Consider the following 25,257-nt stretch of genomic DNA (forward strand, 5'->3'; position numbering starts at 1 on the left):
TGGCAGCAGGATAGGCAGCAGGATAAGCAGCAGCCCCTTCTCCAGCAGAGGATGAACGAGACGAGGTGAGGCTCGCAGCCTTCTCCTGGAGGAGCTTGGCTCCATTTCAACAGCCCTTTGGCTGGGGCAACCCCAAGGGATCCCCCCCTGCCTTCCTGCCCGCCCCTCGCTCTCCAAAATCACAGCGAATCCGGGTTTTCTTTGGCATTTGGCTCCTTATTTGTTTCATGTTTCCAACCGCCGTGGGCTGTCTGCCCTTTCTCCTCGCTCCCGGCAACGCGGCCAAGGCTGCTCAGACTTTCCAAACATGAGCAGAGCATGGCCCAGGCCTAAATTTATCCTGGAAAAACTATGAGCAGCTGAATGAGCAGACAGGAGCGACGGTGGGAAAGAGGAAGAATAGGGGAAAAAAAGAGGAAGAAAGGGGGACAAAAAAAGCTAAACCAACTTGGTGTTGCAACGAGCTCCTCTACATGTCATGGGTCGTGGCATTTTTTGCTTGAAAATGTATTTCGATCCCTCTCTCCTCCTCCACAGTTGAGCAAAGTGAAAGCTCGGTCACACATGCACTAAAATAAGCGTTCTCAGCCCAGTGCTTGGGGCAGGGTGGCATCTTGGCCGGCACCATCGACCCTGGTGCCACCAGAGGCTGTATTTGCTGGTGATGCCATGGTGCCAGCCCCAGGGTGGGGATTATTTTGCTGAAAACAAGGGCAGTTGGGGAGTTTGCTTCTCTCTGCCTGCCCCATCATTTCTCCTGCATCTCCCCAGGGACCCGTGCACCACCAGCAAGTTTTCAAGCCCCACTGAGCATCTCCAGCCAGCGTGGAGGGAACCGAAGGCCATCACCATCCTCGCCAAGTGGCCTGTGCCCTGCGAGCCGATCCGTCACTGTGCAGGATTTCCAGGGAGCAGCTCCAACTGCTGCAGGTTTTCTTTTTGGTTTTTTTTTTTATTTTCCCCCCCACCTTTGCCCCTTCGCTGATGAAATCAGCACTTAATAAAATTACATCGGGCCCAGATGTTTTCTCCTCGGGTTAAGATCCAAGGAGGTGAAGTTAAGGGTTCAGAGTCAGACCGGGCATAAACGCTGCTCTGCCCTGGGTGCAGAGCCGGAGCCTGCATGGCACAACCTCTCCATGGCAAACAGGTTGGGAAACACACCCCATGGCTCAGGAATGCCCCGTGTGCCCTGGCTCCTCGCACATCAAAGCGGAGTCGCCTTGTGAGAGCACAGCTGGCCCCTGCCTTAATCCCAAACCACCTCGGCTCAGAGGAGCCTGCGTGGCCGGCAGGTTTAACCTCCCAGGGGCTCCTCAACATCTGTCCAACGGCTCCTCATAATTAGGACACAGCTAATGAAGATTATCAGCCACCCGCGCTGCACTGGACTTTAAGGCCCCTTCCAACCCAACCTATTACATCATTCTATGAAATTATGAAACACAGTAGTCGGGAAAAATGCCACTTTGGGGTTTGGGTTTTTGTCAGTGGGATGAGACAAGGAGCAAAACTATCTTGGTTTGGGCTCCATGGGATCTTCTCTATGTAGAATAAGTGGCACTTTGTTGGTGAGGCTGTGCCTTTAAGTGTTCTCTCAACTGAGAGAGCTGGGCTTGTTCAGCCTGGAGAAGAGAAGGCTCTGGGGAGACCTTAGAGCAGCTTCCAGTAATGAAAGGGGCTCCAAGAAAGCTGGGGAGGGGCTCTGGATCAGGGCGGGCAGGGAGAGGATGAGGGGGAACAGTTTTCAGCTGAAAGAGGGGAGATTGAGATGAAGAAATGTTTTCCTGTGAGGGTGGGGAGGTCCTGGCCCAGGTTGCCCAGAGCAGGGGTGGCTGCCCCATCCCTGGAGGGGTTCAAGGCCAGGTTGGATGGGGCTTGGAGCCCCTGATCCAGTGGGAGGTGTCCCTGCCCATGGCAGGGGTGGGACTGGATGGGCTTTGAGGTCCCTTCCAACCCAAACCATTCCGTGATTCGGCGCCGTCCTCCTGATCCAATATCCTGAAACACCAATTGCTGGGATGGTGCAGGCTTGCAAACAAGAGGCTCCATGTGAAGACAAGCAAGAAGAAGGGAGTGATCACCACCCCCAGGTTCATGCAGGCCTGGCCGAGCCCCACCAGGAAAGGGCACGGAGTGGCAACACAGTTTTTGCATGTTTTTATTAATAAACCGGCTGACGGTGAAGAATCGGCCCAGAAAACCGGCCAGCCGGGGCCCTCGGACGGCTCCTCACTGCTGCCCTCCTCCAAAGCAAACCCATGTTGGCTGTACAAGCCCATGGGGCCGTGCTTGAGGTTGTGCCTCGGCTCTGCCGAGACGAACACGCTCCTGCGTGCCCCAGCCTCTCTCCTCCCTCCAGGCCTTTCAGCTCAGGGCAGCTCGCAGGGGGAATGTCAAAACTCCTTAAACCTGCGGGGAGAGAAGCGGGCGGCTGAGTGCAGCAGGCGCCTTTTGTTGGCATCGGGATCGACGATGGGTGCAGCGCAGCTGCCAGAGGGATGGAAAGGAAGAACGGCTCTGCCGAGAAACCCCATCTGAACCACAAGCCCGGAGGAGAAGAAAGTTGCAAGGAGAAGACCGGGCCACCAATTTGTTTCTGGCCAAAGCTGAAGTGTCCCTCAAACCCCTCAGTGTTTGCGCCTTCTATCCGCAAGCTGCTCCAGAGAAAACGCGCTCCCCAAAGCCCTCTGAGGTGCTGCAGTATTGCTGTAAATGGAACCAGCTGCTTCCCCCAGCACAGGGTTTTGGTGCAGACGAGGACAGTGCCAACCCAGCCAGGACAGTCCTGGCCCCAACCAGCCCCAGCGCAGGGGAGCGGAGCACCACAGCCCTCCACCGGCGGCCGGCAAAGGAGGTTTGGGCCGCACTTACCACAGCGCGAGGCCCAGATTATTGGTCTTTCACCTGCAAACACAAGACACAAAGGACCAAATGTTCCTGGGGGTCCAACACCCCATTGCCAGGGCTGGCGGTGGCCTCGTCCCCTTGGTGCTCCCAGGGGTTTGGTGGCGACTGGAGCTGGGCCAGTGCTCATTAACTGGATGATCTTTAAGGTCCCTTCCAACCTAAACCATTCGACCATTCTGTAATTTCACGTTATTCACACCCTTGATGCAGTGATTTGGCCCACGCATTTGATTAGCGAGCCCACACTCTGCGTAATCAAGCTCATTAGCATGGATGGGCAAAATGCTCAGCCTATACATTTGGCTGTTTCAAGTGCGTTAATCAATGTTTTGCTAATTGGGCATCCAGGCTTATGTCTTGTAAGTCACTCGGAGACAGGGATGTGCTGCCCACCCGCACATCTGCAGTCTCTCCCCCAGCCATCATGATTGCATCCTTTGATTCCCAAATCTTGATCTCAGCCCTTAAATTATCAGCAGAGCAGCCGTTTCTAGGCTGAGCCTGCCAAGCGAAACTTGAAATCACAGTGAATCAGGCTTGCGTTTGCATTTAATCCTCAGGGCTCAAGTAGGGATACTCACATCAAGCTACTTCCCATCCAGCACTGACTCTGTTAGCTGCACGCTAGAGCTACAAAGACACAAGGATGGCTTGTTTAGCATCAAGAGAGTTTCATGGGGTGTGGATGGCTAAAATCCCCCAGGTACTGCCCTGGCCAGAGGTGGGAATGTCTTTGTGCCCACAGGAGGGAGATGTTGGGCAGGCGGTGACACGAAGCCCAGTGTGACGCCCACACGGAGATGCAGCAATGACAGCAAGGGATAACAAACATCTTTCTGGAGTTGCAGCAGTGCCGTGTTTTGGCATCGCGGGGCCAGAGGCCACCACGGGGCAGTACGTACGTACCCTCTCTTCCTCACCATGCAGCCACACCACCCGCGAACCTCTTTGACCACCACACGAACGAGGAGCTGCAGGAGGAAAAGTGGAGGATCATGATGGGACCGATGGCTCTGTAGCCACCAGCCTCGGCATGAGTGTCTGTATTGCTGGGAGATAAGTTTTAAGGCTCTTCCCAGGGAAGATCATAGAATCGTAGAATAACCAGGTTGGAAAAGACCCAACCATTCCTATCAAACACTAAACCATGTCCCTCAACACCTTGTCCACCCGTCCCTTAAACACCTCTATGGAAGGTGACTCAAGCCCCTCCCTGGGCAGCCTGTTCCAGTGCCCAATGACCCTTTCTGTGAAATTTTTTTTCCTGATGTCCAGCCTAAACCTCCCCTGTTGGAGCTTGAGGCCATTCCCTCTCATCCTGTCCCCTGTCACTTGGGAAAAGAGGCTAGCTCCCTCCTCTCCACAACCTCCTTTCAGGTAGTTGGAGAGAGCAATGAGGTCTCCCCTCAGCCTCCTCTTCTCCAGGCTAAACACCCCCAGCTCTCTCAGCCGTTCCTCAGAAGGCCTGTTCTCCAGCCCTTTCACCAGCTTTGTTGCTCTTCTCTGGACTCGCTCCAGAGCCTCAACATCCTTCTTGTGGGGAGGGGCCAGAACTGAACACAGGATTTGAGGAGCGGTCTCACCAGTGCCGAGTCCAGAGGGAGAAGAACCTCCCTGGACCTGCTGGTCACACCGTTTCTGATCCAAGCCAAGATGCCATTGGCCTTCTTGGCCACCTGGGCCACTGCTGGCTCCTGTTCAGTCGCTGTCAACCAACACCCCCAGGTCCCTCTCCTCCAGGCAGTTTCCAGCCAGACTTCTCCTAGTCTGGAGCTGCTCAGGGTTGTTGTGCCCCAAGTGCAGGACCTGGCATTTGGCCTTGTTAAACCTCATCCCATTGGACTCAGCCCAGCGGTCCAGCCTGTTCAGATCCCTTTGGAGCCTCCCTACCCTCCAGCAGATCCAGCTTCCACCCAGCTTAGTATCATCCGCAAACCTGCTCAGGGTGCCCTCGATGCCTTCATCCAGGTCATTGATAAAGACATTGAACAGGGCTGGACCCAGCACTGAGCCCTGGGGACACCACTTGGAACTGGATCTAAACCCATGTGTGAAAGCGGTCGTTGGGAAAAGCCAAGTGGGTGGTGGCAAAGGTTTGGAGTCCATACGGGGCTTTGCAATTTGTCCTGTGCCTGGCTGTCTCCCAAGGGCTATCCCTGCCCTCTGCCAGCAAGCAGGCGGCTAAAATGGAGCCCTCGAGTGTGCAGGGTAGCAAAACAAATCCTGCTGGGAAAGGACGTACCAGGCAAGCCAAGACATCAGCTGCTATCAACATGTAGAAAACATTATTCCAGCCGGTTGGGGAGATGAGCCCTGCAAGCAGCGGCCCTAGTGCTGCACCTGCAAGGGCACATGAGGCAAGTTAGGCGACAGGGAAGAAGGGACCGGGACCCCCAGCACCATGGCACCAGGGGAAGTCAGTGCTCAGCATCCTTTGGGCGTACAGACCTACAGATCCTGTGCCATCGATGATGGCTGTGACGGTAGAAAGTGCTTTGGCGTTCCCTTTGAGAGACTCATGGGTTCCCTGTTGGGATGAAGGACTAAAATGTAAGGAGGAAAAGTGGCTTTGGGGTCCGGCAGCTGGCAAGTCCTAGTGTGAGGCCATTCCCGATAGCAATTCCCAAGTATCGGACCCAGCCGTGGATGGGAAGATCAAACTTGGATGCTGCCTGCAGCCAAACCATGACAAAACCCAGACTGCCACCACTGGGCAGCAATCACAGGTCACATCCCAGTCCATTTTCCCACCAGGATTGTGCATGGAGGGAGATGCAGTGGGGCCAAAGCAGAGTCATGCAGCCAAGGTGGAAAATTAATAGGAGAAAAGCCATGTTTAAAGGAGGGTGTGGACCACAGCCCAGGGTGTGACAGCCTGGCCTTTCTCTGCTGGGCTTTGCAGGCGCTGGAGAACAAAGCTGGAAAGCAGAAACCACAGCAAACACTCCTCCAGGAAAGAGGGAGTGGGCTTTGGGTGGGTACAAGGCACGCTTCTTACCAAATCTGCTGAGACCGCTGTTGTGATGAGAGCATAAGGCCTGTTAACCAGAGCACCACAGACGATCAGCATCGCTGCGAGGAACAAGATGGCCAGAGAGATTAAGTGCAGGGGGCAAAAGGACGTCGGTCCCTCACCCCTGGTCTGTGTGCAGATGCTGCCATCGCACACATCTGCCACCTGCTCATCTCTGTTTTCCCCAGGAGCTCCCACCTGGCAGGCAGCGAATGCTCAACCAGCACCACCCGCCCCCTCATTCTAGACTGAGAGCCCAGCTTGAGAGAAGAAATAAAGGCAGGCGAGTCTGCAGCATCTCCCACCGCCCCTTCAGAGACGGCTGCGCTGAGGAGCCACTTACCTACTGACGTGCCGATGCCCTTCTGGCCAACATGGTTATACAGGAACAGCTGGAAGAGACACGAGATGTACCGGTTATGGCTATCCCAGCTGTTTTCCCAGCTGTTTTCCTTGGACCGGCACCCTGGGGACAGGATGCACAAGCTGGGGATCTGAACTATTGTTGGTGCCAAGGTTTGCGGCCCCCCTCACCTATGCGGGGTTTGGAAAGAAGAGCACCAGCCAGGATGGGAGCCGAGCCCCTGGCTCCGCATCCTGCTGTCTGCCTGCCAGATTAAATACCTGGCAAACAGAGGTGCTGCTGAGATTTATGGCCCGGCAAGGCTCACGCGCTGGCAGGAGCCAGATGGTAATTTGCCCCCCTGGTGCTGTTGGGGGATGTGGAGGCGATGTGGCCTCTCTGCTTTTCAGTGTGCTCCTACTTCAGCTGGTAGAGGTCTGCAACCCAGAGCCAGCCAGGCTTGGCTTACAGGTAATTAGCTGTGGGTTTGTGGCAGCAAAGCCAAATGAGCTCCGTGCGGGTGCTCAAGAAGGATGTCCTGGCCAAAGAAAGTGGAGCACAAGGCTGTCAGCATGAGGGCTTTGGGGATGCAGAGCAAAGAGATGAAAGCTGGGCTGCTCAGTGGGACACCCAAGGCTTTAAGACAAGACAGGGTTATGGCAGGACGGAGGGAAAAAACCCTAAGGGGTTTTACTTTAGCTGTCAGGGACTAAACAAGCCCCTCCGAGCCCCCAGATCTGGAGATCCACCCTGGGAACATCTAGGCACGTGGATTATCCCAGCTCTTATCTCAGCCGAGTGTGTGACCAGCTCATCCCAGGCGCTTGGGAAGAGGAAGGCGGCCGTGACTCAAAGGAACTGGAGGAGAAGAAACCCTTGTGACTGTTTTTTCCCCACATGACAACGCACCATGGGAGCGGCGACGACCAGCATCACACAGCATGTGGTGGCTCTGCCGCCGGTGTAGTCAGAGACGAGGCCGGCAAAGATCCCACCTGCAAGAAGGAGTCACAGGTGTTGCTCAAGCTGCACCAACAGCAAAGCTTTGCCCTGGTTTACTCAAAAATTCTATGGGATGCTGTGCTGTGGTGCTGTTTCATCCCACAGCTTTTGAGCGAGACATCCCCAAGGTTAAAAATAACAATATCAGAGTGAGGAGCTTTGGTTTATTCACACCGCTTTCTCCCTGCAGATGTTTCTATACACCTGCACACAGCTCTCATCCCTTCCGCGCTTCTGAGGTATTATTTAGGAGAAAGCTGAGCCTGAGCAAGCAAGATCCAAGGAAAGCTGTTGTGATGGTCAACGGGATGGCAAAGGTGAGGGGCATTTTATGCCTGCAGAATGCAGCTTGCAACACTGAATAAACCTCACTGCAGTGCTTCATGGAGAGCAATTCCCATCAAAGCCAGGGTTGTCCCCAAGCCATCCCCGATCCACCCCAACCACCCAGGCACAAACCTAAAATGCCCCCGACGTCAAAAAGAGTCGACAAGTCCCCAGCTTCCTTGGCCCCAAAATGAGCTGCAAGGGAGAGAAGAGGGGTGAGAAGATGCTGTCCTTGCCACGCTTGCTCCTGCCTCACCCTCCCCAAGAGCTCACCGACATTCACGATGTAGAGGGGCAGCCAGTAGAGGAAGGTGTAGCTCACCAGCTTGGCAAAGAGGAGGCAAAGGGAGAACTCCACCACACCCTGCGAGGACAGCAGGAGACATCAGAGGAGCTTCTTTCTCTCTCTGTTGATGGGGTGAGCTGCCCTGGCTTTGCTCTTCCCTCCGTCCCCATCACAACACAAGCAGCATCCCATGACTCACAGGTATCCGGAGTGCCCCGAGGAAGCTGATGGCTTCAGGCTCCTCAGCTGGTTCCTTGGGGCTGTTGGAGTGATCCCCGCTGCTTTGGCCTGAGACTTTCAGTGGCCCCTCATGGGAGGTGACTGCTTCAGGGTCCTTCTCTTTGGAGGCCACCCCTCCAACATCCTCCTCATCGGAGGCCATCTAAAAGCAAGGCGAAAGCGGGAGATGTGGCTCTCGTTGCTGCAAGGGGCTGAACCATCAGAGAGGCCAGGAGGTGACCCTGAGGATGCTCAGACCACGGTAGCAGTGAGCATCCTGTGCAATAACTGAACACCACTCCAATTTCTGACATTATAGAATCGTAGAATCATAGAATAACCAGGTTGGAAGAGACCCACCGGATCATCGAGTCCAACCATTCCTATCAAACACTAAACCATGTCCCTCAGCACCTCATCCACCTGCACCTTAAACACCTCCAGGGAAGGCGAGTCAACCCCCTCCCTGGGCAGACGGTTCCGTTGCCTAATGACCCTTTCTGTGAAGAATTTTTTCCTCATGTCCAGCCTAAATCTCCCCTGGTGGAGCTTGAGGCCATTCCCTCTTGTCCTGTCCCCTGTCACTTGGGAGAAGAGCCCAGCTCCCTCCTCTCCACAACCTCCTTTCAGGGAGTTGCAGAGAGCAATAAGGTCTCCCCTCAGCCTCCTCTTCTCCAGGCTAAACACTCCCAGCTCTCTCAGCCGTTCCTCAGAAGGCCTGTTCTCCAGCCCCCTCACCAGCTTTGCTGCTCTTCTCTGGACTCGCTCCAGAGCCTCAACATCCTTCTTGTGGGGAGGGGCCCAGAACTGAACACCGGTTTCGAGGAGCGGTCTCACCAGTGCCGAGTCCAGAGGGAGAAGAACCTCCCTGGACCTGCTGGTCACACCGTTTCTGATACAAGCCAAGATGACATTGGCCTTCTTGGCCACCTGGGCACACTGCTGGCTCACGTTCAGTCACTGTGACACTCGGGTTGCTTTGCTCTAAACTGAGCAACCCGGCCCAGTACGAGCCCGTTGGGAATCAAAGGAACTCACGTGATGCATAGGTGGGTTGCAGCCAACATCCTCGGAATCTGGAGGGAGAAAGGAGATCCTGTGAGAGCCTGGACCAGCCCTGCTCCAGCACCTCATGCGCTGCAAGGGAGAAATATGGGGCTGCAATCCCCCCAGGGCTGGGCTGTGTCTCTGGCGCCCGCTTCCTGGCAGCGAAAAGTCCTGGTCAGATCCCAAAGGGCTTCCCAAATGGTTCCTACAAAGACAGGCCAAGAGGAGCGTGTGGCACAGGGCGCTGGGCCTGCCTGGGTGATCCCAAAGGATACTGAGCATCTCTGTGGTGGCCGGCTCCACATCCCTGCTTGTCACAAGCTGCAAAGTATTTGGGTTGCCCAAAACACTCAGAGCTGGGTCAGGAGAAAAATTATAGCCCTGCCTGCTGATCTTGCTGTTCCACCAGGCATCTGCTGTGCCCCAGATTGTGCCACTCACACTCCACAAGGAAGAAGAAGGAGATGATGCCCATGATAGCGATGACGATGCCAGGCACAACGAAGGAGAAACCCCAGGCAGAGGAAACCCAGACGCCGGCGACGAGTGACCCTAAGATGTTGCCAACGGAGGTGTGCGAGTTCCAGATGCCCATGATGAAACCTCTCCTGGCAGGGACAGAGCTGGGGTTGGCATCGCCAGGGCCAACAGGGACCAGGACCAGGGTGCAATACGCCGGAGAATCACTCACTTTCCCTTCCCGAACCAATTCCCGACGCACGCCACGACAGAAGGCCAGCCGGTCGTTTGCACCAGCCCATTGCAGACCTAGCAAGAGACGAGCAGCATCACACGGCACTGTCGGCACCCGGCGAGCACCCACTGGATCCATGGAGCGCAGCCCTTCCGCTGCTTCGGGCAACTGCGCTCAAAACCAGCCCCCCCATCCCAAAGCTGGCCAGAAAATGCTTGGTTTGGGTATTTTTTTTCCTGCTGGGGCAATCCCGGAGCCTTTTGCATTGTTCCCATGGCTAAATCGGGAGCGGCTGGGGTTGCCAAACCGGCCGCCCGCCCTGCTCGGCTGGACCGGCGCGCCCGGTGGTTTCAGCGCCCACGCTACTCGTAACCGGGTTTTGCGGGGAGTGGAAATGCCCGTCGTGCTCCCGCATGAAACTGGGCCACCCTGATCCCTAAGAGCCACCAGAAAACTGGGATACGGCCAGGGCAGTAAAATCCAGAGCCTGGGCATCTCTGGCGCACACAGACCTGCATGATGATGAAGTACCAGAGGACGTGGATATTCCAGAAGGAGACGAGGCCGAAGAGCGCGGTGAAGAGCCCGCTCAGCACCATCCCCGCCGACAGGTGGTACCGCAGCGGGAGGCGCTCCCCAAAAATGCCGCTGCGGAGAGAGGGAAGAGTGCCGACAGGGGCCGTCACGGGCGATGCTGCCGATGGGCGGCACCACACCACGTCAGTGCCCGAATCCCAAGGGGATCCCAGCACCTAGCTGCTTTCCCGTTAGCACGACCTGATGGAAACCAGTTTGGGACTGCAAACTGGTGGGCAGAGGACAAGGGGTGCAAAGGCCTTGGGTACCTGATAAACATCCCAATGGCATAGGCCACCAGGAAGGCATTATCCAGCGCCCCAAAAAGCTCATTGTAGTTGTCCCCATCTGCAAAAGAAATATCAGGGCCACATCAGCCAGGCTGCCATCCTGTTTCCCTCGCCGTGGCCACTGGCTGGTCCTCATCCCCCATCCCCAAAACTCTTCTCCCCGGGGACGGGCAGCTCTTGGGCCGTGGCCAGGCGCCAGCGGCTTTGGCACCCGGTCCCGATTTCACCACTCGCTGCTGCCCTTTGGCCCGGGGACACAGGGCACATTAATTACCTCCGGGTGCCTAATGAGCAGCCGGCCCCCTGCCAAAACCTCTGGCCGTGACCCGGCTCGGGGTGACGGGGGCGCTCAGCCTTACCGAAGGGTGCCCAGCTGCTATCAACATGTAGAAGACATTATTCCAGCCGGTGGGGGAGATGAGCCCTGCAAGCAGCGGCCCTAGTGCACAAGCTGGGGACCTGAACTATTGTTGGTGCCAAGGTTTGCGGCCCCCCTCACCTATGCGGGGTTTGGAAAGAAGAGCACCAGCCAGCATGGGAGCCGAGCCCCTGGCTCCGCATCCTGCTGTCTGCCTGCCAGATTAAATACCTGGCAAACAGAGGTGCTGCTGAGATTTATGGCCCGGCAAGACTCACGCGCTGGCAGGAGCCAGATGGTAATTTGCCCCCCTGGTGCTGTTGGGGGATGTGGAGGCGATGTGGCCTCTCTGCTTTTCAGTGTGCTCCTACTTCAGCTGGTAGAGGTCTGCAACCCAGAGCCAGCCAGGTTTGGATTACAGGTAATTAGCTGTGGGTTTGTGGCAGCAAAGCCAAATGAGCTCCGTGCGGGTGCTCAAGAAGGATGTCCTGGCCAAAGAAAGTGGAGCACAAGGCTGTCAGCATGAGGGCTTTGGGGATACAGAGCAAAGAGATGAAAGCTGGGCTGCTCAGTGGGACACCCAAGGCTTTAAGACAAGACAGGGTTATGGCAGGACGGAGGGAAAAAACCCTAAGGGGTTTTACTTTAGCTGTCAGGGACTAAACAAGCCCCTCCGAGCCCCCAGATCTGGAGATCCACCCTGGGAACATCTAGGCACGTGGATTATCCCAGCTCTTATCTCAGCCGAGTGTGTGACCAGCTCATCCCAGGCGCTTGGGAAGAGGAAGGCGGCCGTGACTCAAAGGAACTGGAGGAGAAGAAACCCTTGTGACTGTTTTTTCCCCACATGACAACGCACCATGGGAGCGGCGACGACCAGCATCACACAGCATGTGGTGGCTCTGCCGCCGGTGTAGTCAGAGACGAGGCCGGCAAAGATCCCACCTGCAAGAAGGAGTCACAGGTGTTGCTCAAGCTGCACCAACAGCAAAGTTTTGCCCTGGTTTACTCAAACATTCTATGGGATGCTGTGCTGTGGTGCTGTTTCATCCCACAGCTTTTGAGCGAGACACCCCCAAGGTTAAAAATAACAATATCAGAGTGAGGAGCTTTGGTTTATTCACACCGCTTTCTCCCTGCAGATGTTTCTATACACCTGCACACAGCTCTCATCCCTTCCACGCTTCTGAGGTATTATTTAGGAGAAAGCTGAGCCTGAGCAAGCAAGATCCAAGGAAAGCTGTTGTGATGGTCAACGGGATGGCAAAGGTGAGGGGCATTTTATGCCTGCAGAATGCAGCTTGCAACACTGAATAAACCTCACTGCAGTGCTTCATGGAGAGCAATTCCCATCAAAGCCAGGGTTGTCCCCAAGCCATCCCCGATCCACCCCAACCACCCAGGCACAAACCTAAAATGCCCCCGACGTCAAAAAGAGTCGACAAGTCCCCAGCTTCCTTGGCCCCAAAATGAGCTGCAAGGGAGAGAAGAGGGGTGAGAAGATGCTGTCCTTGCCACGCTTGCTCCTGCCTCACCCTCCCCAAGAGCTCACCGACATTCACGATGTAGAGGGGCAGCCAGTAGAGGAAGGTGTAGCTCACCAGCTTGGCGAAGAGAAGGCAAAGGGAGAACTCCACCACACCCTACGAGGACAGCAGGAGACATCAGAGGAGCTTCTTTCTCCCTCTGTTGATGGGGTGAGCTGCCCTGGCTTTGCTCTTCCCTCCGTCCCCATCACAACACAAGCAGCATCCCATGACTCACAGGTATCCGGAGCGCCCCGAGGAAGCTGATGGCTTCAGGCTCCTCAGCTGGTTCCTTGGGGCTGTTGGAGTGATCCCCGCTGCTTTGGCCTGAGACTTTCAGTGGCCCCTCATGGGAGGTGACTGCTTCAGGGTCCTTCTCTTTGGAGGCCACCCCTCCAACATCCTCCTCATCGGAGGCCATCTAAAAGCAAGGCGAAAGCGGGAGATGTGGCTCTCGTTGCTGCAAGGGGCTGAACCATCAGAGAGGCCAGGAGGTGACCCTGAGCATGCTCAGACCACGGTAGCAGTGAGCATCCTGTGCAATAACTGAACACCACTCCAATTTCTGACATTATAGAATCGTAGAATCATAGAATAACCAGGTTGGAAGAGACCCACCGGATCATCGAGTCCAACCATTCCTATCAAACACTAAACCATGTCCCTCAGCACCTCATCCACCTGCACCTTAAACACCTCCAGGGAAGGCGAGTCAACCCCCTCCCTGGGCAGACGGTTCCGTTGCCTAATGACCCTTTCTGTGAAGAATTTTTTCCTCATGTCCAGCCTAAATCTCCCCTGGTGGAGCTTGAGGCCATTCCCTCTTGTCCTGTCCCCTGTCACTTGGGAGAAGAGCCCAGCTCCCTCCTCTCCACAACCTCCTTTCAGGCAGTTGCAGAGAGCAATAAGGTCTCCCCTCAGCCTCCTCTTCTCCAGGCTAAACACCCCCAGCTCTCTAAGCTATTCCTCAGAAGGCCTGTTCTCCAGCCCCCTCACCAGCTTTGCTGCTCTTCTCTGGACTCGCTCCAGAGCCTCAACATCCTTCTTGTGGGGAGGGGCCCAGAACTGAACACCGGTTTCGAGGAGCGGTCTCCCCAGTGCCGAGTCCAGAGGGAGAAGAACCTCCCTGGACCTGCTGGTCACACCGTTTCTGATCCAAGCCAAGATGCCATTGGCCTTCTTGGCCACCTGGGCCCCTGCTGGCTCATGTTCAGTCGCTGTCAACCAACACCCCCAGGTCCCTCTCCTCCAGGCAGTTTCCAGCCAGACTTCTCCTAGTCTGGAGCTGCTCAGGGTTGTTGTGCCCCAAGTGCAGGACCCGGCATTTGGCCTTGTTAAACCTCATCCCATTGGACTCTGCCCAGCGATCCAGCCTGTTCAGATCCCTTTGGAGCCTCCCTACCCTCCAGCAGATCCAGCTTCCACCCAGCTTAGTATCATCCGCAAACCTGCTCAGGGTGCACTCGATGCCTTCATCCAGGTCATTGATAAAGACATTGAACAGGGCTGGACCCAGCACTGAGCCCTGGGGACACCACTTGGAACTGGATCTAAACCCATGTGTGAAAGCGGTCGTTGGGAAAAGCCAAGTGGGTGGTGGCAAAGGTTTGGAGTCCATACAGGGCTTTGCAATTTGTCCTGTGCCTGGCTGTCTCCCAAGGGCTATCCCTGCCCTCTGCCAGCAAGCAGGCGGCTAAAATGGAGCCCTCGAGTGTGCAGGGTAGCAAAACAAATCCTGCTGGGAAAGGACGTACCAGGCAAGCCAAGACATCAGCTGCTATCAACATGTAGAAAACATTATTCCAGCCGGTGGGGGAGATGAGCCCTGCAAGCAGCGGCCCTAGTGCTGCACCTGCAAGGGCACATGAGGCAAGTTAGGCGACAGGGGAGAGGGGACCGGGACCCCCAGCACCATGGCACCAGGGGAAGTCAGTGCTCAGCATCCTTTGGGCGTACAGACCTACAGATCCTGTGCCATCGATGATGGCTGTGACGGTAGAAAGTGCTTTGGCGTTCCCTTTGAGACACTCATGGGTTCCCTGTTGGGATGAAGGACTAAAATGTAAGGAGGAAAAGTGGCCTTGGGGTCCGGCAGCTGGCAAGTCCTAGTGTGAGGCCATTCCCGATAGCAATTCCCAAGTATCGGACCCAGCCGTGGATGGGAAGATCAAACTTGGATGCTGCCTGCAGCCAAACCATGACAAAACCCAGACTGCCACCACTGGGCAGCAATCACAGGTCACATCCCAGTCCATTTTCCCACCAGGATTGTGCATGGAGGGAGATGCAGTGGGGCCAAAGCAGAGTCATGCAGCCAAGGTGAAAAAGTAATAGGAGAAAAGCCATGTTTAAAGGAGGGTGTGGACCACAGCCCAGGGTGTAACAGCCCGGCCTTCTCTGCTGGGCTTTGCAGGCGCTGGAGAACAAAGCTGGAAAGCAGAAACCACAGCAAACACTCCTCCAGGAAAGAGGGAGTGGGCTTTGGGTGGGTACAAGACACGCTTCTTACCAAATCTGCTGAGACCGCTGTTGTGATGAGAGCATAAGGCCCGTTAACCAGAGCACCGCAGACGATCAGCATCACTGCGAGGAACAAGATGGCCAGAGAGATTAAGTGCAGGGGGCAAAAGGACGTCGGTCCCTCACCCCTGGTCTGTGTGCAAATGTTGCCATCGCACACATCTGCCACCTGCTCATCTCTGTTTTCCCCAGGAGCTCCCACCTGGCAGGCAGCGAATGCTCAACCAGCACCACCCGCCCCCTCATTCTAGACTGAGAGCCCGGCTTGAGAGAAGAAATAAAGGCAGGTTGAGTCTGCAGCATCTCCCACCGCCCCTTCAGAGACGGCTGCGCTGAGGAGCCACTTACCTACTGACGTGCCGATGCCCTTCTGGCCAACATGGTTATACAGGAACAGCTGGAAGAGACACGAGATGTACCGGTTATGGCTATCCCAGCTGTTTTCCCAGCTGTTTTCCTTGGACCGGCACCCTGGGGACAGGATGCACAAGCTGGGGACCTGAACTATTGTTGGTGCCAAGGTTTGCGGCCCCCCTCACCTATGCGGGGTTTGGAAAGAAGAGCACCAGCCAGCATGGGAGCCGAGCCCCTGGCTCCGCATCCTGCTGTCTGCCTGCCAGATTAAATACCTGGCAAACAGAGGTGCTGCTGAGATTTATGGCCCGGCAAGACTCACGCGCTGGCAGGAGCTAGATGGTAATTTGCCCCCCTGGTGCTGTTGGGGGATGTGGAGGCGATGTGGCCTCTCTGCTTTTCAGTGTGCTCCTACTTCAGCTGGTAGAGGTCTGCAACCCAGAGCCAGCCAGGTTTGGATTACAGGTAATTAGCTGTGGGTTTGTGGCAGCAAAGCCAAATGAGCTCCGTGCGGGTGCTCAAGAAGGATGTCCTGGCCAAAGAAAGTGGAGCACAAGGCTGTCAGCATGAGGGCTTTGGGGATGCAGAGCAAAGAGATGAAAGCTGGGCTGCTCAGTGGGACACCCAAGGCTTTAAGACAAGACAGGGTTATGGCAGGACGGAGGGAAAAAACCCTAAGGGGTTTTACTTTAGCTGTCAGGGACTAAACAAGCCCCTCCGAGCCCCCAGATCTGGAGATCCACCCTGGGAACATCTAGGCACGTGGATTATCCCAGCTCTTATCTCAGCCGAGTGTGTGACCAGCTCATCCCAGGCGCTTGGGAAGAGGAAGGCGGCCGTGACTCAAAGGAACTGGAGGAGAAGAAACCCTTGTGACTGTTTTTTCCCCACATGACAACGCACCATGGGAGCGGCGACGACCAGCATCACACAGCATGTGGTGGCTCTGCCGCCGGTGTAGTCAGAGACGAGGCCGGCAAAGATCCCACCTGCAAGAAGGAGTCACAGGTGTTGCTCAAGCTGCACCAACAGCAAAGCTTTGCCCTGGTTTACTCAAACATTCTATGGGATGCTGTGCTGTGGTGCTGTTTCATCCCACAGCTTTTGAGCGAGACATCCCCAAGGTTAAAAATAACAATATCAGAGTGAGGAGCTTTGGTTTATTCACACCGCTTTCTCCCTGCAGATGTTTCTATACACCTGCACACAGCTCTCATCCCTTCCGCGCTTCTGAGGTATTATTTAGGAGAAAGCTGAGCCTGAGCAAGCAAGATCCAAGGAAAGCTGTTGTGATGGTCAACGGGATGGCAAAGGTGAGGGGCATTTTATGCCTGCAGAATGCAGCTTGCAACACTGAATAAACCTCACTGCAGTGCTTCATGGAGAGCAATTCCCATCAAAGCCAGGGTTGTCCCCAAGCCATCCCCGATCCACCCCAACCACCCAGGCACAAACCTAAAATGCCCCCGACGTCAAAAAGAGTCGACAAGTCCCCAGCTTCCTTGGCCCCAAAATGAGCTGCAAGGGAGAGAAGAGGGGTGAGAAGATGCTGTCCTTGCCACGCTTGCTCCTGCCTCACCCTCCCCAAGAGCTCACCGACATTCACGATGTAGAGGGGCAGCCAGTAGAGGAAGGTGTAGCTCACCAGCTTGGCAAAGAGGAGGCAAAGGGAGAACTCCACCACACCCTGCGAGGACAGCAGGAGACATCAGAGGAGCTTCTTTCTCTCTCTGTTGATGGGGTGAGCTGCCCTGGCTTTGCTCTTCCCTCCGTCCCCATCACAACACAAGCAGCATCCCATGACTCACAGGTATCCGGAGCGCCCCGAGGAAGCTGATGGTTTCAGGCTCCTCAGCTGGTTCCTTGGGGCTGTTGGAGTGATCCCCGCTGCTTTGGCCTGAGACTTTCAGTGGCCCCTCATGGGAGGTGACTGCTTCAGGGTCCTTCTCTTTGGAGGCCACCCCTCCAACATCCTCCTCATCGGAGGCCATCTAAAAGCAAGGCGAAAGCGGGAGATGTGGCTCTCGTTGCTGCAAGGGGCTGAACCATCAGAGAGGCCAGGAGGTGACCCTGACGATGCTCAGACCACGGTAGCAGTGAGCATCCTGTGCAATAACTGAGCACCACTCCAATTTCTGACATTATAGAATCGTAGAATCATAGAATAACCAGGTTGGAAGAGACCCACCGGATCATCGAGTCCAACCATTCCTATCAAACACTAAACCATGTCCCTCAGCACCTCATCCACCTGCACCTTAAACACCTCCAGGGAAGGCGAGTCAACCCCCTCCCTGGGCAGACGGTTCCGTTGCCTAATGACCCTTTCTGTGAAGAATTTTTTCCTCATGTCCAGCCTAAATCTCCCCTGGTGGAGCTTGAGGCCATTCCCTCTTGTCCTGTCCCCTGTCACTTGGGAGAAGAGCCCAGCTCCCTCCTCTCCACAACCTCCTTTCAGGGAGTTGCAGAGAGCAATAAGGTCTCCCCTCAGCCTCCTCTTCTCCAGGCTAAACACTCCCAGCTCTCTCAGCTATTCCTCAGAAGGCCTGTTCTCCAGCCCCCTCACCAGCTTTGCTGCTCTTCTCTGGACTCGCTCCAGAGCCTCAACATCCTTCTTGTGGGGAGGGGCCCAGAACTGAACACCGGTTTCGAGGAGCGGTCTCCCCAGTGCCGAGTCCAGAGGGAGAAGAACCTCCCTGGACCTGCTGGTCACACCGTTTCTGATACAAGCCAAGATGACATTGGCCTTCTTGGCCACCTGGGCACACTGCTGGCTCACGTTCAGTCACTGTGACACTCGGGTTGCTTTGCTCTAAACTGAGCAACCCGGCCCAGTACGAGCCCGTTGGGAATCAAAGGAACTCACGTGATGCATAGGTGGGTTGCAGCCAACATCCTCGGGATCTGGAGGGAGAAAGGAGATCCTGTGAGAGCCTGGACCAGCCCTGCTCCAGCACCTCATGCGCTGCAAGGGAGAAATATGGAGCTGCAATCCCCCCAGGGCTGGGCTGTGTCTCTGGCGCCCGCTTCCTGGCAGCGAAAAGTCCTGGTCAGATCCCAAAGGGCTTCCCAAATGGTTCCTACAAAGACAGGCCAAGAGGAGCGTGTGGCACAGGGCGCTGGGCCTGCCTGGGTGATCCCAAAGGATACTGAGCATCTCTGTGGTGGCCGGCTCCACATCCCTGCTTGTCACAAGCTGCAAAGTATTTGGGTTGCCCAAAACACTCAGAGCTGGGTCAGGAGAAAAATTATAGCCCTGCCTGCTGATCTTGCTGTTCCACCAGGCATCTGCTGTGCCCCACATTGTGCCACTCACACTCCACAAGGAAGAAGAAGGAGATGATGCCCATGATAGCGATGACGATGCCAGGCACAACGAAGGAGAAACCCCAGGCACAGGAAACCCAGACGCCGGCGACGAGTGACCCTAAGATGTTGCCAACGGAGGTGTGCGAGTTCCAGATGCCCATGATGAAACCTCTCCTGGCAGGGACAGAGCTGGGGTTGGCATCGCCAGGGCCAACAGGGACCAGGACCAGGGTGCAATACGCCGGAGAATCACTCACTTTCCCTTCCCGAACCAATTCCCGACGCACGCCACGACAGAAGGCCAGCCGGTCGTTTGCACCAGCCCATTGCAGACCTAGCAAGAGACGAGCAGCATCACACGGCACTGTCGGCACCCGGCGAGCACCCACTGGATCCATGGAGCGCAGCCCTTCCGCTGCTTCGGGCAACTGCGCTCAAAACCAGCCCCCCCATCCCAAAGCTGGCCAGAAAATGCTTGGTTTGGGTATTTTTTTTCCTGCTGGGGCAATCCCGGAGCCTTTTGCATTGTTCCCATGGCTAAATCGGGAGCGGCTGGGGTTGCCAAACCGGCCGCCCGCCCTGCTCGGCTGGACCGGCGCGCCCGGTGGTTTCAGCGCCCACGCTACTCGTAACCGGGTTTTGCGGGGAGTGGAAATGCCCGTCGTGCTCCCGCATGAAACTGGGCCACCCTGATCCCTAAGAGCCACCAGAAAACTGGGATACGGCCAGGGCAGTAAAATCCAGAGCCTGGGCATCTCTGGCGCACACAGACCTGCATGATGATGAAGTACCAGAGGACGTGGATATTCCAGAAGGAGACGAGGCCGAAGAGCGCGGTGAAGAGCCCGCTCAGCACCATCCCCGCCGACAGGTGGTACCGCAGCGGGAGGCGCTCCCCAAAAATGCCGCTGCGGAGAGAGGGAAGAGTGCCGACAGGGGCCGTCACGGGCGATGCTGCCGATGGGCGGCACCACACCACGTCAGTGCCCGAATCCCAAGGGGATCCCAGCACCTAGCTGCTTTCCCGTTAGCACGACCTGATGGAAACCAGTTTGGGACTGCAAACTGGTGGGCAGAGGACAAGGGGTGCAAAGGCCTTGGGTACCTGATAAACATCCCAATGGCATAGGCCACCAGGAAGGCATTATCCAGCGCCCCAAAAAGCTCATTGTAGTTGTCCCCATCTGCAAAAGAAATATCAGGGCCACATCAGCCAGGCTGCCATCCTGTTTCCCTCGCCGTGGCCACTGGCTGGTCCTCATCCCCCATCCCCAAAACTCTTCTCCCCGGGGACGGGCAGCTCTTGGGCCGTGGCCAGGCGCCAGCGGCTTTGGCACCCGGTCCCGATTTCACCACTCGCTGCTGCCCTTTGGCCCGGGGACACAGGGCACATTAATTACCTCCGGGTGCCTAATGAGCAGCCGGCCCCCTGCCAAAACCTCTGGCCGTGACCCGGCTCGGGGTGACGGGGGCGCTCAGCCTTACCGAAGGGTGCCCAGCTGCTATCAACATGTAGAAGACATTATTCCAGCCGGTGGGGGAGATGAGCCCTGCAAGCAGCGGCCCTAGTGCACAAGCTGGGGACCTGAACTATTGTTGGTGCCAAGGTTTGCGGCCCCCCTCACCTATGCGGGGTTTGGAAAGAAGAGCACCAGCCAGCATGGGAGCCGAGCCCCTGGCTCCGCATCCTGCTGTCTGCCTGCCAGATTAAATACCTGGCAAACAGAGGTGCTGCTGAGATTTATGGCCCGGCAAGACTCACGCGCTGGCAGGAGCCAGATGGTAATTTGCCCCCCTGGTGCTGTTGGGGGATGTGGAGGCGATGTGGCCTCTCTGCTTTTCAGTGTGCTCCTACTTCAGCTGGTAGAGGTCTGCAACCCAGACCCAGCCAGGTTTGGATTACAGGTAATTAGCTGTGGGTTTGTGGCAGCAAAGCCAAATGAGCTCCGTGCGGGTGCTCAAGAAGGATGTCCTGGCCAAAGAAAGTGGAGCACAAGGCTGTCAGCATGAGGGCTTTGGGGATACAGAGCAAAGAGATGAAAGCTGGGCTGCTCAGTGGGACACCCAAGGCTTTAAGACAAGACAGGGTTATGGCAGGACGGAGGGAAAAAACCCTAAGGGGTTTTACTTTAGCTGTCAGGGACTAAACAAGCCCCTCCGAGCCCCCAGATCTGGAGATCCACCCTGGGAACATCTAGGCACGTGGATTATCCCAGCTCTTATCTCAGCCGAGTGTGTGACCAGCTCATCCCAGGCGCTTGGGAAGAGGAAGGCGGCCGTGACTCAAAGGAACTGGAGGAGAAGAAACCCTTGTGACTGTTTTTTCCCCACATGACAACGCACCATGGGAGCGGCGACGACCAGCATCACACAGCATGTGGTGGCTCTGCCGCCGGTGTAGTCAGAGACGAGGCCGGCAAAGATCCCACCTGCAAGAAGGAGTCACAGGTGTTGCTCAAGCTGCACCAACAGCAAAGCTTTGCCCTGGTTTACTCAAAAATTCTATGGGATGCTGTGCTGTGGTGCTGTTTCATCCCACAGCTTTTGAGCGAGACATCCCCAAGGTTAAAAATAACAATATCAGAGTGAGGAGCTTTGGTTTATTCACACCGCTTTCTCCCTGCAGATGTTTCTATACACCTGCCCACAGCTCTCATCCCTTCCGCGCTTCTGAGGTATTATTTAGGAGAAAGCTGAGCCTGAGCAAGCAAGATCCAAGGAAAGCTGTTGTGATGGTCAACGGGATGGCAAAGGTGAGGGGCATTTTATGCCTGCAGAATGCAGCTTGCAACACTGAATAAACCTCACTGCAGTGCTTCATGGAGAGCAATTCCCATCAAAGCCAGGGTTGTCCCCAAGCCATCCCCGATCCACCCCAACCACCCAGGCACAAACCTAAAATGCCCCCGACGTCAAAAAGAGTCGACAAGTCCCCAGCTTCCTTGGCCCCAAAATGAGCTGCAAGGGAGAGAAGAGGGGTGAGAAGATGCTGTCCTTGCCACGCTTGCTCCTGCCTCACCCTCCCCAAGAGCTCACCGACATTCACGATGTAGAGGGGCAGCCAGTAGAGGAAGGTGTAGCTCACCAGCTTGGCAAAGAGGAGGCAAAGGGAGAACTCCACCACACCCTGCGAGGACAGCAGGAGACATCAGAGGAGCTTCTTTCTCTCTCTGTTGATGGGGTGAGCTGCCCTGGCTTTGCTCTTCCCTCCGTCCCCATCACAACACAAGCAGCATCCCATGACTCACAGGTATCCGGAGCGCCCCGAGGAAGCTGATGGTTTCAGGCTCCTCAGCTGGTTCCTTGGGGCTGTTGGAGTGATCCCCGCTGCTTTGGCCTGAGACTTTCAGTGGCCCCTCATGGGAGGTGACTGCTTCAGGGTCCTTCTCTTTGGAGGCCACCCCTCCAACATCCTCCTCATCGGAGGCCATCTAAAAGCAAGGCGAAAGCGGGAGATGTGGCTCTCGTTGCTGCAAGGGGCTGAACCATCAGAGAGGCCAGCAGGTGACCCTGACGATGCTCAGACCACGGTAGCAGTGAGCATCCTGTGCAATAACTGAGCACCACTCCAATTTCTGACATTATAGAATCATAGAATCATAGAATAACCAGGTTGGAAGAGACCCACCGGATCATCGAGTCCAACCATTCCTATCAAACACTAAACCATGTCCCTCAGCACCTCATCCACCTGCACCTTAAACACCTCCAGGGAAGGCGAGTCAACCCCCTCCCTGGGCAGACGGTTCCGTTGCCTAATGACCCTTTCTGTGAAGAATTTTTTCCTCATGTCCAGCCTAAATCTCCCCTGGTGGAGCTTGAGGCCATTCCCTCTTGTCCTGTCCCCTGTCACTTGGGAGAAGAGCCCAGCTCCCTCCTCTCCACAACCTCCTTTCAGGGAGTTGCAGAGAGCAATAAGGTCTCCCCTCAGCCTCCTCTTCTCCAGGCTAAACACTCCCAGCTCTCTCAGCTATTCCTCAGAAGGCCTGTTCTCCAGCCCCCTCACCAGCTTTGCTGCTCTTCTCTGGACTCGCTCCAGAGCCTCAACATCCTTCTTGTGGGGAGGGGCCCAGAACTGAACACCGGTTTCGAGGAGCGGTCTCCCCAGTGCCGAGTCCAGAGGGAGAAGAACCTCCCTGGACCTGCTGGTCACACCGTTTCTGATACAAGCCAAGATGACATTGGCCTTCTTGGCCACCTGGGCACACTGCTGGCTCACGTTCAGTCACTGTGACACTCGGGTTGCTTTGCTCTAAACTGAGCAACCCGGCCCAGTACGAGCCCGTTGGGAATCAAAGGAACTCACGTGATGCATAGGTGGGTTGCAGCCAACATCCTCGGGATCTGGAGGGAGAAAGGAGATCCTGTGAGAGCCTGGACCAGCCCTGCTCCAGCACCTCATGCGCTGCAAGGGAGAAATATGGAGCTGCAATCCCCCCAGGGCTGGGCTGTGTCTCTGGCGCCCGCTTCCTGGCAGCGAAAAGTCCTGGTCAGATCCCAAAGGGCTTCCCAAATGGTTCCTACAAAGACAGGCCAAGAGGAGCGTGTGGCACAGGGCGCTGGGCCTGCCTGGGTGATCCCAAAGGATACTGAGCATCTCTGTGGTGGCCGGCTCCACATCCCTGCTTGTCACAAGCTGCAAAGTATTTGGGTTGCCCAAAACACTCAGAGCTGGGTCAGGAGAAAAATTATAGCCCTGCCTGCTGATCTTGCTGTTCCACCAGGCATCTGCTGTGCCCCACATTGTGCCACTCACACTCCACAAGGAAGAAGAAGGAGATGATGCCCATGATAGCGATGACGATGCCAGGCACAACGAAGGAGAAACCCCAGGCAGAGGAAACCCAGACGCCGGCGACGAGTGACCCTAAGATGTTGCCAACGGAGGTGTGCGAGTTCCAGATGCCCATGATGAAACCTCTCCTGGCAGGGACAGAGCTGGGGTTGGCATCGCCAGGGCCAACAGGGACCAGGACCAGGGTGCAATACGCCGGAGAATCACTCACTTTCCCTTCCCGAACCAATTCCCGACGCACGCCACGACAGAAGGCCAGCCGGTCGTTTGCACCAGCCCATTGCAGACCTAGCAAGAGACGAGCAGCATCACACGGCACTGTCGGCACCCGGCGAGCACCCACTGGATCCATGGAGCGCAGCCCTTCCGCTGCTTCGGGCAACTGCGCTCAAAACCAGCCCCCCCATCCCAAAGCTGGCCAGAAAATGCTTGGTTTGGGTATTTTTTTTCCTGCTGGGGCAATCCCGGAGCCTTTTGCATTGTTCCCATGGCTAAATCGGGAGCGGCTGGGGTTGCCAAACCGGCCGCCCGCCCTGCTCGGCTGGACCGGCGCGCCCGGTGGTTTCAGCGCCCACGCTACTCGTAACCGGGTTTTGCGGGGAGTGGAAATGCCCGTCGTGCTCCCGCATGAAACTGGGCCACCCTGATCCCTAAGAGCCACCAGAAAACTGGGATACGGCCAGGGCAGTAAAATCCAGAGCCTGGGCATCTCTGGCGCACACAGACCTGCATGATGATGAAGTACCAGAGGACGTGGATATTCCAGAAGGAGACGAGGCCGAAGAGCGCGGTGAAGAGCCCGCTCAGCACCATCCCCGCCGACAGGTGGTACCGCAGCGGGAGGCGCTCCCCAAAAATGCCGCTGCGGAGAGAGGGAAGAGTGCCGACAGGGGCCGTCACGGGCGATGCTGCCGATGGGCGGCACCACACCACGTCAGTGCCCGAATCCCAAGGGGATCCCAGCACCTAGCTGCTTTCCCGTTAGCACGACCTGATGGAAACCAGTTTGGGACTGCAAACTGGTGGGCAGAGGACAAGGGGTGCAAAGGCCTTGGGTACCTGATAAACATCCCAATGGCATAGGCCACCAGGAAGGCATTATCCAGCGCCCCAAAAAGCTCATTGTAGTTGTCCCCATCTGCAAAAGAAATATCAGGGCCACATCAGCCAGGCTGCCATCCTGTTTCCCTCGCCGTGGCCACTGGCTGGTCCTCATCCCCCATCCCCAAAACTCTTCTCCCCGGGGAGGGGCAGCTCTTGGGCCGTGGCCAGGCGCCAGCGGCTTTGGCACCCGGTCCCGATTTCACCACTCGCTGCTGCCCTTTGGCCCGGGGACACAGGGCACATTAATTACCTCCGGGTGCCTAATGAGCAGCCGGCCCCCTGCCAAAACCTCTGGCCGTGACCCGGCTCGGGGTGACGGGGGCGCTCAGCCTTACCGAAGGGTGCCCAGCTGCTATCAACATGTAGAAGACATTATTCCAGCCGGTGGGGGAGATGAGCCCTGCAAGCAGCGGCCCTAGTGCACAAGCTGGGGACCTGAACTATTGTTGGTGCCAAGGTTTGCGGCCCCCCTCACCTATGCGGGGTTTGGAAAGAAGAGCACCAGCCAGCATGGGAGCCGAGCCCCTGGCTCCGCATCCTGCTGTCTGCCTGCCAGATTAAATACCTGGCAAACAGAGGTGCTG

General features: G+C 56.3%; 2 protein-coding genes across 2 annotated transcripts; both read right to left on the reverse strand.

The window, feature by feature from the left end:
- Window positions 1-1,948: 1,948 nt before the first annotated feature.
- Window positions 1,949-24,714, reverse strand: LOC138734202 (glucose-6-phosphate exchanger SLC37A2-like; the record flags this gene model as incomplete). Its single annotated transcript, XM_069881775.1, has 24 exons — window positions 1,949-3,881; window positions 14,346-14,443; window positions 14,552-14,630; window positions 15,101-15,174; window positions 15,460-15,508; window positions 16,369-16,454; window positions 16,921-16,983; window positions 17,062-17,152; window positions 17,274-17,456; window positions 18,332-18,369; window positions 18,782-18,948; window positions 19,032-19,108; window positions 19,547-19,682; window positions 19,880-19,958; window positions 20,400-20,473; window positions 21,068-21,203; window positions 21,670-21,732; window positions 21,811-21,901; window positions 22,023-22,205; window positions 23,081-23,118; window positions 23,531-23,697; window positions 23,781-23,857; window positions 24,296-24,431; window positions 24,629-24,714. Coding segments are annotated over 24 exons (2,553 nt in total), but the record flags the coding sequence as incomplete, so codon positions are not given.
- On the reverse strand, window positions 5,974-13,012 carry LOC138734188 (glucose-6-phosphate exchanger SLC37A2-like). The gene is made up of 14 exons (XM_069881764.1): window positions 12,830-13,012; window positions 12,618-12,708; window positions 12,477-12,539; window positions 11,925-12,010; window positions 10,354-10,593; window positions 9,839-9,915; window positions 9,589-9,755; window positions 9,139-9,176; window positions 8,081-8,263; window positions 7,869-7,959; window positions 7,728-7,790; window positions 7,176-7,261; window positions 6,271-6,315; window positions 5,974-5,982 (listed from the first exon to the last, which is right to left on the reverse strand). Exons 1-14 carry the CDS (start codon window positions 13,010-13,012, stop codon window positions 5,974-5,976), a joined length of 1,422 nt encoding a protein of 473 aa, XP_069737865.1.
- Window positions 24,715-25,257: the final 543 nt, after the last annotated feature.

The sequence above is a fragment of the Phaenicophaeus curvirostris genome, unplaced genomic scaffold, assembly GCF_032191515.1.
Source record: "Phaenicophaeus curvirostris isolate KB17595 unplaced genomic scaffold, BPBGC_Pcur_1.0 scaffold_69, whole genome shotgun sequence".
NCBI lineage: Eukaryota > Metazoa > Chordata > Aves > Cuculiformes > Cuculidae > Phaenicophaeus > Phaenicophaeus curvirostris.